This window comes from Colius striatus, chromosome Z (genome assembly GCF_028858725.1).
Source record: "Colius striatus isolate bColStr4 chromosome Z, bColStr4.1.hap1, whole genome shotgun sequence".
Lineage (NCBI taxonomy): Eukaryota > Metazoa > Chordata > Aves > Coliiformes > Coliidae > Colius > Colius striatus.
This window is the reverse complement of record NC_084790.1, coordinates 39172454-39185254: the sequence shown is the minus strand read 5'-3', so window position 1 is coordinate 39185254 and position 12801 is coordinate 39172454. Positions and strand designations below refer to the sequence as shown.

General features: G+C 36.6%; 2 protein-coding genes across 2 annotated transcripts in view; both read left to right on the top strand.

Moving 5' to 3' along the window:
• RPL37 (ribosomal protein L37) overlaps nucleotides 1-12801 on the top strand; it is a 346904-nt gene that overhangs the window by 48513 nt on the left and 285590 nt on the right. The window lies entirely within an intron of this gene.
• The window catches only part of OXCT1 (3-oxoacid CoA-transferase 1), an 83114-nt gene that overhangs the window by 48513 nt on the left and 21800 nt on the right, over nucleotides 1-12801 (top strand). Inside the window, exons 10-13 of the mRNA XM_062017847.1 lie at nucleotides 172-266; nucleotides 930-978; nucleotides 4549-4621; nucleotides 5366-5441. Coding sequence (XP_061873831.1) covers nucleotides 172-266; nucleotides 930-978; nucleotides 4549-4621; nucleotides 5366-5441 — 293 coding nt within the window. The remainder of the gene's footprint in view (nucleotides 1-171; nucleotides 267-929; nucleotides 979-4548; nucleotides 4622-5365; nucleotides 5442-12801) is intronic.

Sequence of the window (12801 nt, the reverse complement as noted above, 5' to 3'; positions counted from 1 at the left end):
GAAGCATCAGACTGAATGCAGTTAGACAGTCTAAATGACAAAATATTTCATCAGAAGTATGAGACACCTAACTGAAAATGTGTTTATTGGGAGAACAGCTCTAATCTAAATATAGTACAATAACTTTACAGTAAATATGTTCTTGTTTGTGCCTTAACCAGTTCTCTTCAGCCAATCTGGGAATTGGAATCCCACTGTTGGCCAGTAACTTCATCAGTCCTGACATAACTGTTCATTTACAGAGTGAAAATGGAGTCTTGGGTTTGGTAAGTATATATTTGGTTACTTACTGCAGTGTATTTATCTTGGCAGTGGCTGAGTTTTATTCCCTGCCCATCTCTACTGTGGTTATAATTTTACTAAATATCATATTCAAATATATGCCATATTGTATGATCGTAAAATTCTCATTGTAGTGCAGGAAAGTTTGAAGTAAATGCTCATTTCAGGAGTATAGCACTACTTTGCTAAGTATGTTTTTAAGTACACGTTTTGCAGGAAGGAGTCAGAACATTGAGTAGCTTGCAAGACCAAGCCTAGTAAGACTTACACAACATGATTTTAAATAAAGTTTAGTATTTTAAATAAAAGTTAGTATTATTTTCACTGTTGTATGGCTTTATGGAGTTGGACCTGCATATCTTTGCCTGAAAAATGAAAAACAAAAAAAACACCCAAAAACAAACCAAATGAACCTTAATTTCATTACTAATTTAGTAATTCTAACAGCCTCTTACGTATCAGTCCTGGTATGTTAGCTGATGTAAACTGCGGCTTGTATCATCAGGGATGTTGTTCTGCTATAGATTTAAAAAGTGCATGTTTGTGATGATGTTTTCAGTAATAAGCATTAGAAATAACAAAGCAGTTATAAATTGTACCTCAAAGGTATGTTAATATAAAGCTGATGTATGTCTGGTTTTTGTCAGGGTCCTTATCCACTTGAAAGTGAAGTAGATCCAGATCTTATTAATGCAGGTAAAATATTTTACATAAATTTAATTTATGGAAAATGATTGCTCATTGTTAGTCTCAAAAACAAATTGTTTTGATGCAGCATTTGAACTCAGACTCCCATTTTATTTTTTTTATAAATATCAATTGAATTGTTTTCTTTCAAGTGAAGGTTGGTTTTGATCAATGAAGGTGTTTAATATTCTAGTAAGAGACCTTATACTTTAATGCATTGTAGTAGGTACTGAAGAAAACTCTCTTTCAGGCCAGAGAGTAAAGTGTCAAAGCTTCCTTTTCAGAAGTGAGGTTGTTTTCTGATGTTTATATGCATATATGGATTTGTTTTCCTGCCACTTTTCACTTTGTATCTTCCAGAAAATGGTTTTCAGAGATTTATGTTTAGGACATGTTTATGAATGTCTTGTGTATAATGACTTAGTTTATGTCTGGCTAGTGAGTTGCCAGGAATGCAACTCATTTTAATTTAGATGGGGAGCAGTAGCAAGGCAGGGGGAAGGAGCTCCCCAGACCACTGGAAGGCTGTGCTGTAGGGAGGTGCTTTTGCCTCTGTAGGAGGGGAATGCCAGTCCTCAGATACTGTTTTTGCCCAGCTGTTCTGCAGCATTTCACCTCAGAATCAGCTATGCAATGTGAAAATTTAAGCCTTTGATGGTTTAGTGCTTCTGTCTGATGTTAGTTTTCTTCATGGGATGTTGTGACCACGTAAAATTACTCCTATCATTTTGTCACAAGCAGAAGTAAGAATTGGCAACTTATAAATTCTCACTAATGTTAATGGAATAAGTTATAGACCCATAGCTGTGTTTGTATGAATCTTTATAGACAATAACTTTCCTCAGTGTTTGTAAGCAAGTGCAATTAAATTCTGGAAAGTCAAAGCAGATAAAGCATTGATATCAAACAAGCTTTTAATTTAGTATCAGAGTGTAGTCCAGCAATTCTTCACTGACTTGAAAAACTTATACCTGACTTAACTGATAGATCGCATTATCATACTGCTACGTTATTTCCCATTTCAGTGTTATATTTTAAATAAATAGATACTTAAAGTCATCTTCTGATTTGAAATAAATTTTAAAAGAAATTGAGCCCACTATTTTGCCAGTAGCTAGGTAATTATTGTGAAACACAATATGAAGGAAAATCTTAGAGGCACTTGAGAGCTCTGTTAATGCTTGAACTGAAATTTAAGTGAGGGGGTTTTTTTAAAAATAAATCATGGAAGATGTCACTTGAAGTTAAAAAAATATTAGAATAAAAAGGTTTACTGTAAAAGGTGAAATTATATGCACACACATTAGAATTTCTGTTCTAATATGGCTACATTAGAAGAGAATATGTTAACAGAGTGATGAGGGAAAAAAGATCCAATAATTTGATAAGTACTCTGAAAATCATTGTATTTTTATGTGGATGTCAGTATGATCTTAAATTGTTATTTATGGTTAATAAATATTTTTTAAGAGATAATCTTGCAGATGTGAAGCTTACATAGGAGATGAGAAAGCCACAATGAAATCAGATTATTCTAGTGTTGATAACTCAGTGTTGGGCACCTTCACATCTTCCTCTGAAGCTGCAGTAGACAGGACACTGCATAGATGAACCTCAGTTCTGCCACCAAAGTTATTATTGCTGTCATTGCTAAAACATTCAGAAGCTGCGAAATCCCACTGACAGTTGGATTAAGAGCATACTAGGTGCTTTCCAGATATTTATAAAACCATATGAAGAAAACAGAAGCTACATGGCAAAAGAATAGGGTTTAATTTTGTTCTTATTTGTCACTCCAGTATGTTGTGGCTTAAGTCTATCTAGGAATATAGAACCACAGTCAGCCATAAATAGCATTGGGCCATTAGAACTCTCTAAGGACAGGGAGGACTCAATAGCCACTGATGGTCTTGAGGAAAACAGGCAGGATGACTCCACTTGAGGGACAAACAGAAAACTACACAGAGTGGGACAATAATGAAAAGTACAACCAGCCCTTTAAGACCACCTTCCTGCCACCCCTCCCCTCTTCCCAGGCTTAGAGCTCTGATCCTGGTGTCTTTACCTCCTCCCCTGCTGAGTGGCACAGAGGAGAAGGAAGAGGAAATGGGGATTTCAGTCAGTCTTTTCCTGATGCATCCTGCTGTTTATCTCTCTTCGAGTCAGATGGGCTCCTCACCAGTGCTCCCTGCTCCACCATGGGGTCCCTCACAGGCCGGGCAGCACTGCACAGGCTGCTCCAGTATGTATGTTCATCCCAAAGGCTGCAGCTCCTCTCCTTCCTGTGTGGGTTTCTGGGGCCCTCAGGCTCTCCAGCATGGCCTACGCTATGGCTGCCTCCTCACACAGTCTCCTGCCCATCTGGATGCACTCACCCAGAGCTGCTGGTGGCTCTCAATCCTGCCATTGTCCTCCATGGGTTACAGGCGCAGAGCCTGCGTTCTTGCCACAGGTTGCAGAGGGGTCTCTGGTCAGGCCTTCCTCCTTCCTTCCTCGTTCTCTGACTGAGGGTCCACAAGGTCAGTTCTGTCTTGTACCACTCCTACACCTCCTCTTCCACCTTCCTAAATAGTGATGACAGAGGCACTAGATTGGCCTTGGCCAGGCCAGAGGTGGGTCCAACTCAGAGCCAGGGAAGAGTTTCAAGAACTGCTTACTGGGACCAACTCTGCAGCCCATTCCCCATTATACAAAGCAAGATGCAGCACCACACAAACCAATGACATTATATCAGTCCTCAAAGTCCACATTTTCAAAATATACTTTCAGTTTGGGCTTTTGCTGAATTTTTATCTGCAACTGTAGTTGTATTAGACCTTCAACTGTGTTTCTGATGCCTTTCCAGAAGCACTTGGTACATATATTTGTTAGACTTACTTGAAGTACTGTCAGGAGAGAAAGAGTGGGATCTGGACACAATCAAAATAAGATACTTCCACGTGTGCTCTATTGCTTGACCCAAGCACTGTGCAGAGAACAGTGCAGCACACAGGAGCACATTTTCTTGTGCACTTTTAAAAATCAAGAGCAAACTAGATCTGTCATTTATTTTTCTGTATTATCACCCAAGACTGTTCACTCTGGTCCACTTGCTGTTCCCTGCAACCTCCCTATCTCATTGAAGAGTGCTCCTCTGTTTCAGAAGAGTTACTCCATGGATTGAGCAGAAAGCTGAAGTCGTAGAATCATAGAATCATAGAATGGTAGGGGTTGGAAGGGACCTTTAGAGATCATCTAGTCCAACCCCCCTGCAGAAGCAGGTTCACCTAGATCAGGTCGCACAGGAACGTGTCTAGGCAGGTAGAAATTTCTTAATCTCTGATGTCAGTGATGTCTTGCCTGGAACTGCTGATGGTCAAAGAGTAGACAATGTTATTATTAAAAACTGTAACAAACTGTTTCACAAGTCATTATGATTGATTAGGTTTACATGTGACATAGTAAGTGTAATCAGGTCCATAGTTGTACAGAATCCAAAGAAATTTGATTAAAAAAACCCCTTGTTTCTTGGTTAGTAGCTTTTGCTTCATTTGTCAAAAATACAAAATACATACATATTATAAGATATTTCTTTTACAGGTAAGGAGACAGTCACTGTTCTTCCAGGTTCTTCCTATTTCTCCAGCGATGAATCATTTGCAATGATAAGAGGGTATGTAACAACACAAACCCTGGTCTTTTGAAACATGAGAGAAATAAATTGTGCCAGTGAGTGAACTCATTAGCAATTCTTGGAAATGTGGTTAGCATTTAACAACCTGTAAAACGATCACGGACTTAATCAGTGATGATTTATAAAAGATTGGGTCTAACTATTGGAAATAGAAAATCACTGTAACTAATAGATAACCATAGTGATGTTCATATCTACCACCACCTGGCCATATATAAACACATTTATAACTATGTTTTAACATCTACTTTTTGGTAATTTCCAACTATCTAATCTGTACTTGCCCTCTTTGTATTCTCTTTACTCAGATTACAACTATGATCTTCATTCTACCTCTGTAATGGAAATACACTATCTGCACCTGTTTTTTGTTTGTTTTTTTGGGAAGCAGGTTGGATGCAAACAATCACTAACTCCTAATGGCTCTGAAAAGATAAGGAGTGCACTTAAAAGTATGAGTTCAGAGCTGATTGACTATGCATGCAATTAACCAAAATGAGACAAAAGTAATAATCTTTTTGAGGCTCAATGGGCAGACAGAAAAATTTGTGTCAGCAATACATTTAGAGGGAAAAAAACCCAACTACATGTGTAGTGTAATGTGGTTGTTACCTCTGTGGTATACCACCATTTTTATACTCATGTTATGAGAATGTGAACAAAAGATTGATAAGATTTTGGGGGTATTACTTGATATGCTAATTGCATGCTTTGTGTTGCCAGAGGCCATGTTGATTTGACAATGCTTGGAGCTATGCAAGTGTCCAAGTATGGTGACCTGGCCAACTGGATGATTCCTGTAAGTAGGTGTTTGTCCTGCTGTCAGTGGTCTGTATTTAGAATAAGATAAATGTAGCTGGGGGTCAGGCAAAGGAGAAAACGACTGGAGCAGAATGGGGTTTGTGAAGCTAAATGCGTTGAAGTAGAGGATGTGTGCAGCTTTAAAGTTATCAGGTTTTCTTGTGTACTGCTAGCACCAAGCAGTAAATTATCAGGAGTCAGCCCTCTAAAATTGTGCTTCTGTATGGTGGAAAGCTAAATACGTTTTATGTGAGCCTTTTTTCTCCCTTTTGGGTCTATACTTTTGAAATTTCATGGATTCTTGCTGAGAAATTATGTTTTTTTCTGGAGAGTCATAATTCTTGTATAGTTGTATATAGAGCAAGAGCTAAAGTGTAAAATAGCATATAACTTATCATAAAATTATTTAGAAGTCTTCATTGTTTTTCTCAGTGTTTCTGTCAAAGGATCACAGCATTGCCATTTTAGAAGGAGGCAACACTTTTGCGTTTACCCAACTAGCCCTACAGGTGTCAGCCACAGAAAGACAAGCTGTTCCCAGTATTATTTAAGCAGCTGATGACATCAAGCCATTTTTTGAACACAGTTTATATTTTAACATACATATCTTTCACATGGTTTACAAGTTTGAAATATGGTGTGTTTTCTGATACAGTTTGTATCAGAGATATCCAGAAAAACATTTCTTTTTAGCCCAATTTAATGTAATGAGGCATGTTTCTATCTGCCTGAGCAATGCTAAAGGTCTTGGGAAAGTCTTTGAAAACTGAAAGCTGGGTAGAGGAGGTGGAAACTCCAAATGAATATCCCGTCTCTTGGAGAAGCATCAGTTGAGCCCAGCAGTCTGTATGATTTCTCCAACAGGTCTTGTGAGGGCTCAAGTCAAGAGTGGTGTCTGGAGCATAAGCTGCTTTTAGTGATAGAGTACAAAGACAAAGTCTGTACAGGCAGATGTGGGAGAGGAGTTATTTGAAGGGTTGTTAAGGTGTCTGTGTGAGCAATTCTAGGGGATGTGAAAGTGTTATGTCTGGGTTGGAATATGGCACATAGGAGATAGATAAATCTGTAAGAAATCAGTCTTCCTTAGATGTACTCACAGCACAGTCTGAATTTATGGTCACACAACTGAGAGCAGACAGACTGATGCTGGTTAAGTCTTTTCAGACCCCACTCATGCAAGTGCTAGCGTTTTCAAGATTCTGTTCCACTTGCAGTGTCATTCAGTTAATATTGTGAAAAAAAAGGTGATCTGGAAATTAACGCTGCTGTTAGTGTGTCACTCTGGGATCCTGTGTGCTCTTCTCTTGCTACTTTATATCTTTTTATAGAACTCTGTGTTTTAAACATAATCTGATAGTCAGATATAATGTAGGAGTCCAAGTGTGATGTGCATTAGAGTAATAGTGGTTTACGTTGCATTATCCAATTCCAATTTCTTTTTTTTTCTTGAGTTTCAAGAACTCTTCACTAGAATCCAGTGGAGGAACCCACAGACACTTTGAAATAAATCAAGTTCCATTTTTGACCTTAGACTTGCTGTTTGAGCCAAAGCAAAAGTATGATTCTGTAAGTTTTCAAGGAGTTGAAACTTCAGGTAACTAAAATTGGATTTCATCTGATTTATCCATGGCTCAGTATCTCAAAGTCACCTAAACTCTAATTATATATTTTAAATACCAACTTTTAAAATCTTACATTTAGTAAACTGTAATTTTTTTTATGATAACATAAATAAATGTAAGTAGTCTGAACTGTCCATCCAGCACTGCACATAAATGTCACTGAGATGCTGAGTGGGTTATTTTTTCCGTGTCAGCCCAAGAACGACTCTTTTCTTTTAATGGACGAAGTTGGTCTGCTTTTATGAAAGCATTTCCTTCATGTTAACTTAGAGTGGCTGTGATGTCTTAAACAAGTAGAAATTACTTGCTTACATAGAAGTTTTTGTTATTATCTTCTCTGTCAATATTCTGAAGGTAGGATGACTTGTTATAGTGTAGACTGTTTTTAAAAAAAATAATATTTAGAGGTTTTCTTACAGGCACAGTTCAAGATTATTTCAATCTATACATCTTTTTATTTTCATTGTGAGATAAATTCTAGGCTTTGTTTAGCTGCATTGCCTTAGACTGACATTATCTTTATAGTTTTGCAAAGTGACAGTCACTATATAAAAGTGTTCCCAGACTATCTTTTATATTCAAGTTTACTTAACTCCTCAGATTTTCTTTTTTGACAATCACTTGGTCCTGTAAAAGCAGTGTTAAATAATCCCACATGTGGTAAAGTCTTCTGTTTACTCAAGCTGTTTCTGAAAGGCCTACTAGAAAGTAGAAGGGAGTCAATTGAATTTTAAGCAGGATGAAATGCATTGTTTACTTTTTCGTTGCTTTTGTAAATCAAAGTGGCAAGAGAGGTATTCTAAATACCCAAGTGAACAAGTAATAAATAAAGATTCCTGCTCTAAAATATTCCTGTAAATGAGCAAAAAGGCACCTCTTGTAATAGCTGATGAAGCCAAGAAGTTTGACAAAGGTCACTCCTGAATCACCAGTGCTTAGATTTTAATGCTAAATAAATAATCTCAATAATTTCCAATAACCTGGTACCTCAGGATATAAAATTTCATGCAGCAGTGGCTGTGCTAAATTTAAAAGCTATTCACTAGAGCATTCATCCTTGAAAAACAACGTTGTGAGCTGGTAGCAATTCATCACAGGTTTCCTTGCTTGGTTTCATTTTACTTCAAATGGGTTTGTTTTCATGGGTTTTTTGCTTTTTGTTTTAAAGCCCATTGTACTATATTTACGTTTTTGTTTTGACCTCCACTCCCACCGGATTTCCTAGAACTTTCTTGCTATGTTCCAAAGATTTTTTAGCAAGCAGTATTTGGGGTTGTTACTCATTATCTTATTTTTAAATAGAGTTGCAGGACTTTTTAAATTACAACTTGCAGTTATTTAATTAGAATTTTAAAATAGAACTTGCAGTTAACAACATTTTCACATGACAACTTTTTTTGATTTTTGTAGTTCTCTCTTTTCTATGTTTGATAAAATTAGTCATGCTTAACAAGCATTTTCTAAACCTCATACACTACATGTGTTTATATTTCATACAATGAAGTATGTTTTGATATTAAATATTGAATGAAAAAATGAGGAAAAATAGAACTTTTTCTGTATTTAGTTAAAATTAAAAATCAAGATATTTTGTACAGGTGTTTTCCCAATGTATTTAGTTGATGGTCCAGAGCTTAATTCCTATTAGCATTTCCAAAGATATGTCACAATGGGAGACTATTGGAATTATTTCTCTGTTATTTTCAACTTGCTAGTAACATCTGTGTTGAACAAAATCATTTAATGGTTTAAACTTCTTTCTATTCTGAAGACTTCAGATACAGAAGAAAGGAGTACTTATGTTCTTTAAAAGATGATAATTTTAGTTTTGCATTCATATTTCCAGAATTTCCATATTTGAAATGGCTTATTTTGCTTATGAAGATGCATCTCTATTCTTTTCAGCCACAAATGAAAAACAGGTACATTTTCAAAACAGGAAAGTACAAAATACAACTTTGTGTAGCTTTTATTTGGGTTTTTGTTACCCTCGAAGTGTATCTTTTTACCAACATACAGTATGCAGGTCTCTGTGACTTTTTGATATTCTCATTAGTTGCTCTTAATAACCCTTTGGCTGTCTGCAAGTTTCTTTTGCAGTGAGTTTGTATTTACTTGTGTGTAAATATGCCTGGTGATGCTCCATAAATTCTTCCGGGAGTCTTTCCAATCAGCAGTGATATTCTTTTGGTTACTTAGTTTCAAGATCTGCTGTTCAGATGATTCTTAATCTGCATTACTGATGTGTTATTGGTGTTGTACAGTACAGACTGATTTTACTGAAAGCTCATAAGGTAAAGAAGGTTTAAGCAGTATTTTATCGTAACACTTTTCCTTTAGCTTTGTGGTTAGATTTGGTTTAACTATTTATTATATGCTTTTGAGTTCGTGGATTAATGGTATTCCATGTTATTTTAGAGACAAGTAATAACTCTAAATTTTGTGTTTTCAGTAAGTACTGTCATGAGATTATCCTTTCTGTCTGATAAGAGTTTGAGAACACTTGAGCTCTAGTGCATGTGTGCATGTATTTACTTGCACTTAGGAACTTAGCTAAAGAAGGATCATCACAATAGTTACAGCCTGTTCTTCACCCTTACCTGGTAATTTCTAATAGAGAGGAAAAACCCATGACTAAAGGAAGAAGAGAGTGTGAATATTTTATGCATATGCAGTAAACAGTGCTGTTTGCTTAGGCAGAAGTTATTTCCTAAACTCTGGCACCTACTGGTAGTTTTACTCTGTTAAGCAGTACAACTTAATGGTTTTTTGTCACGTTCCCTTTGGTATTTCTCCAATTAAGAAGAGAGTTTATGGGGAGAGAAAGACAAAAGAAGTGGCGAATTTCTAAGGAGCCCTTGGGAACAGAGTGCGTGTGCGAGAAGGTAGTGAGGAGAGGTGGAAGTAAAATGCTGAGAACATGGCCATGGAGTAGGGTAGACAGGCCTGAGTGGGTGGGAGCCTATGGCAACTGGGAGCTACTAGCTGGAGCCACACTTTGCAAGTGAAGGAACACAGTATCTGACCTATCAGTGTCTCTTAAGCTGTTGTCAGAAATTGCTGCTGGCAGAGCAGCAGCACAAGCATGCACTGTCACAGTGGTCTAGGCTCCCATTTCACTTCTCACTTGGGATTTTAAAAGTTACAGGATTGACTGCCCATCTTCTTGTCTGAACGTCTGTTGTTTGTAGTGCCTTTCTGCCAAAGACTTTTTGAGACTCCCAGAATAGAAGCATTTTGTTAAATAGTTTCTGCTGCCCTGCTGGTGGCTACATCTTACTATGAAGTACTGCTTTATTTTCTACATCCTTGCTAATGAAAGGTCAATGACTCTGGTTGCCATTGTGACATGTAACAGAAGTTAGGCACTGATCAAAACAAAACATTAGGACTTCTGAAATGTTCCACCTGTGACACCAGGGCCTCTGTCTCCTTAATATTAATTTCTGAATGTCTCTAAACCATTAAACAATGCTAGTAATCCAAATACTGATATACTGTACCAGCAGAAAAAACATTGAACCTATGGTGGAGAGGCCCTACAGCTGAAAGTTGATGAAATTGAAAGAGCAAAAAAGATAAAATGTCTGTGAATCCAAACTCACTGTCTAGTAACTCTATTCTAATATTTCTGTTGCACCAAGTACACCAATATGTCAGTATTTTATTTCAAGTTGTATAGCACGGCCAGAAATTTCAAAAAGTATATCTTAACTATTAGCTGTAAAATGAGTTAAGCAGTAAAAATTAGGTAAATTCTTCATGAAATTAAAACATGCAGGTTACTTATGTTCAATAACTGAGTTTCTCCTAGAAATAATTTGAAGTAGTCTAGAATGTGATGGAGCTGGTACAGCAGTAATTGAACAAAGAAGGACAGGACCAGCAGTTACCTAGAGTCACCTTAGAAATCTACATTTCAATGGGATATTATATTAGTACAAAGAGATACTAGGTTTTTGCAGACACGTACCTTGAAATGAGACTCACAATACTATTATCAGCTTGCTGCCTCTCTTCCAACAAATAAGTGCCCGGAAGCCCTGCAGAACTGCAGCATGTAATTACCACCATCGGAAGAGTCCTGGAGCCTCAAAGGAGAATGATGGCATATGGTGTTAGCAGTACTTCTTCTACCTTTTTGAGGGCCTTTTCTACCAGTTTTGTTGTGTTTATTTCTCTTCAGACTGCCCGGAAGGAATGTGGAAGTTCACTGTTGGTATTTTATTCATACTTTCTCAAATTTTCCATGTGGAAAATGGCAGCTCTGCAGTAGGCATGCCTATAATGAAAACATGCAGAAATTCTGCCTATCTCAAAAATATAAGCATATATCAAAAAGTCCTGATCTGTGACTTAGTGGCAATAATTGTGACTATGATATGGAACCATTACTTTCAAGTGAGACTAGTATTATGTTGGCAGCAATATTTAATTATTGCATGCTATGCTGTGTATTTTGGAAATAGTATGTAAAGGTAATGGAAGGCTTCACTGTCCAATTACACTGAAAAAGCATTCATCACTGTAAAGGAAATCCATTTGATTGATGCGTGTCATAGACTGGTTTAGGTTGCTCATGAAATGCAGTTTCTCAATGTGTTCACTTGAATTTCAGTTAGTCATTTAAATCTGTTAGTGGTTATTTAAGGTTAGTTTAATGTTAGAATAAAGGAATATAATTTGAGCAACTTTCTTTGCATGTGTTTTATGCTACTTACATTTTCTGGTTATGGAAAGTAAAAATATAAATATAGTTGATGCACATATCTGTGTATGCTACATTTTGGAGAAAGATTATTAGTAAATTTTGTCAAGAAGTATCAGCCACTCAAGAACTTACATTCCATTCTTTCAAAATATATACTTACTTTTTAATTTTGCTTTTAATTATTTGTGTGTTAGGAGATACCTCGTTACCATTCTTGAAAATCAGGTCATTTTCTGTATGGCTAAGCCATATAACTTAATCTTTATTTTGGACATCCTTTAAAAAATATCTTCATTTCAATGTGCATGTAGAGAGTGCTCAACTTTGTTGCATTCAGACAATATTAACTCTTTGCTCTATTGTCAGCTCTACTGATTCAGAAATCTCATTAATGATTTCCCGTAGGAATATTTATTCAGTAATATTCCTAGGAAGAGTAAAATCTAATCTAGGTGTCATAGTTGGCGGTATAACCACAGTAATTCTGTAGTTATGCCATATAAGGAAATAAAATCAGTGGAAATAGGACAATGAAGTATATTTCAGAGCACTTCATCTTCATCCATATTTTTTGATCCAGTCTTCATCCATTTCTTTTTCACTAAAGAAATGGAAACTGAAATTTAGAAGAGTATATAAACATACTTTTACTTTAAATACTGAAGAGATCTGTTAAAAGTGTGCAATGAATCATTATCTACATTTTTATGTGGTTAGAGTAGATTTTGCTTCTGTATATTTTTTAGTATTAACTTCTGCTTGTTATGGTTTTTGTACATAGCTAATGTCTGAGCTAAGTACACTCCCTCAAGCAAACAATACTCCCAACCCAATCACATCTGACCCCACAACAATTGACAAGATGTTTTTGTTAAATGGTTGCATGTGGTTCCTTGTGCTCTGTAGCTGCCATATCTATGAAGACAGACAGTATATGGACAGAGAGAGACCTGTGTGGCTAGTGTATGTTAGTAGGGTACACATACTGCTGCAGAGAGGGGCAGAACAGAAAGCTTTGAAGAGGT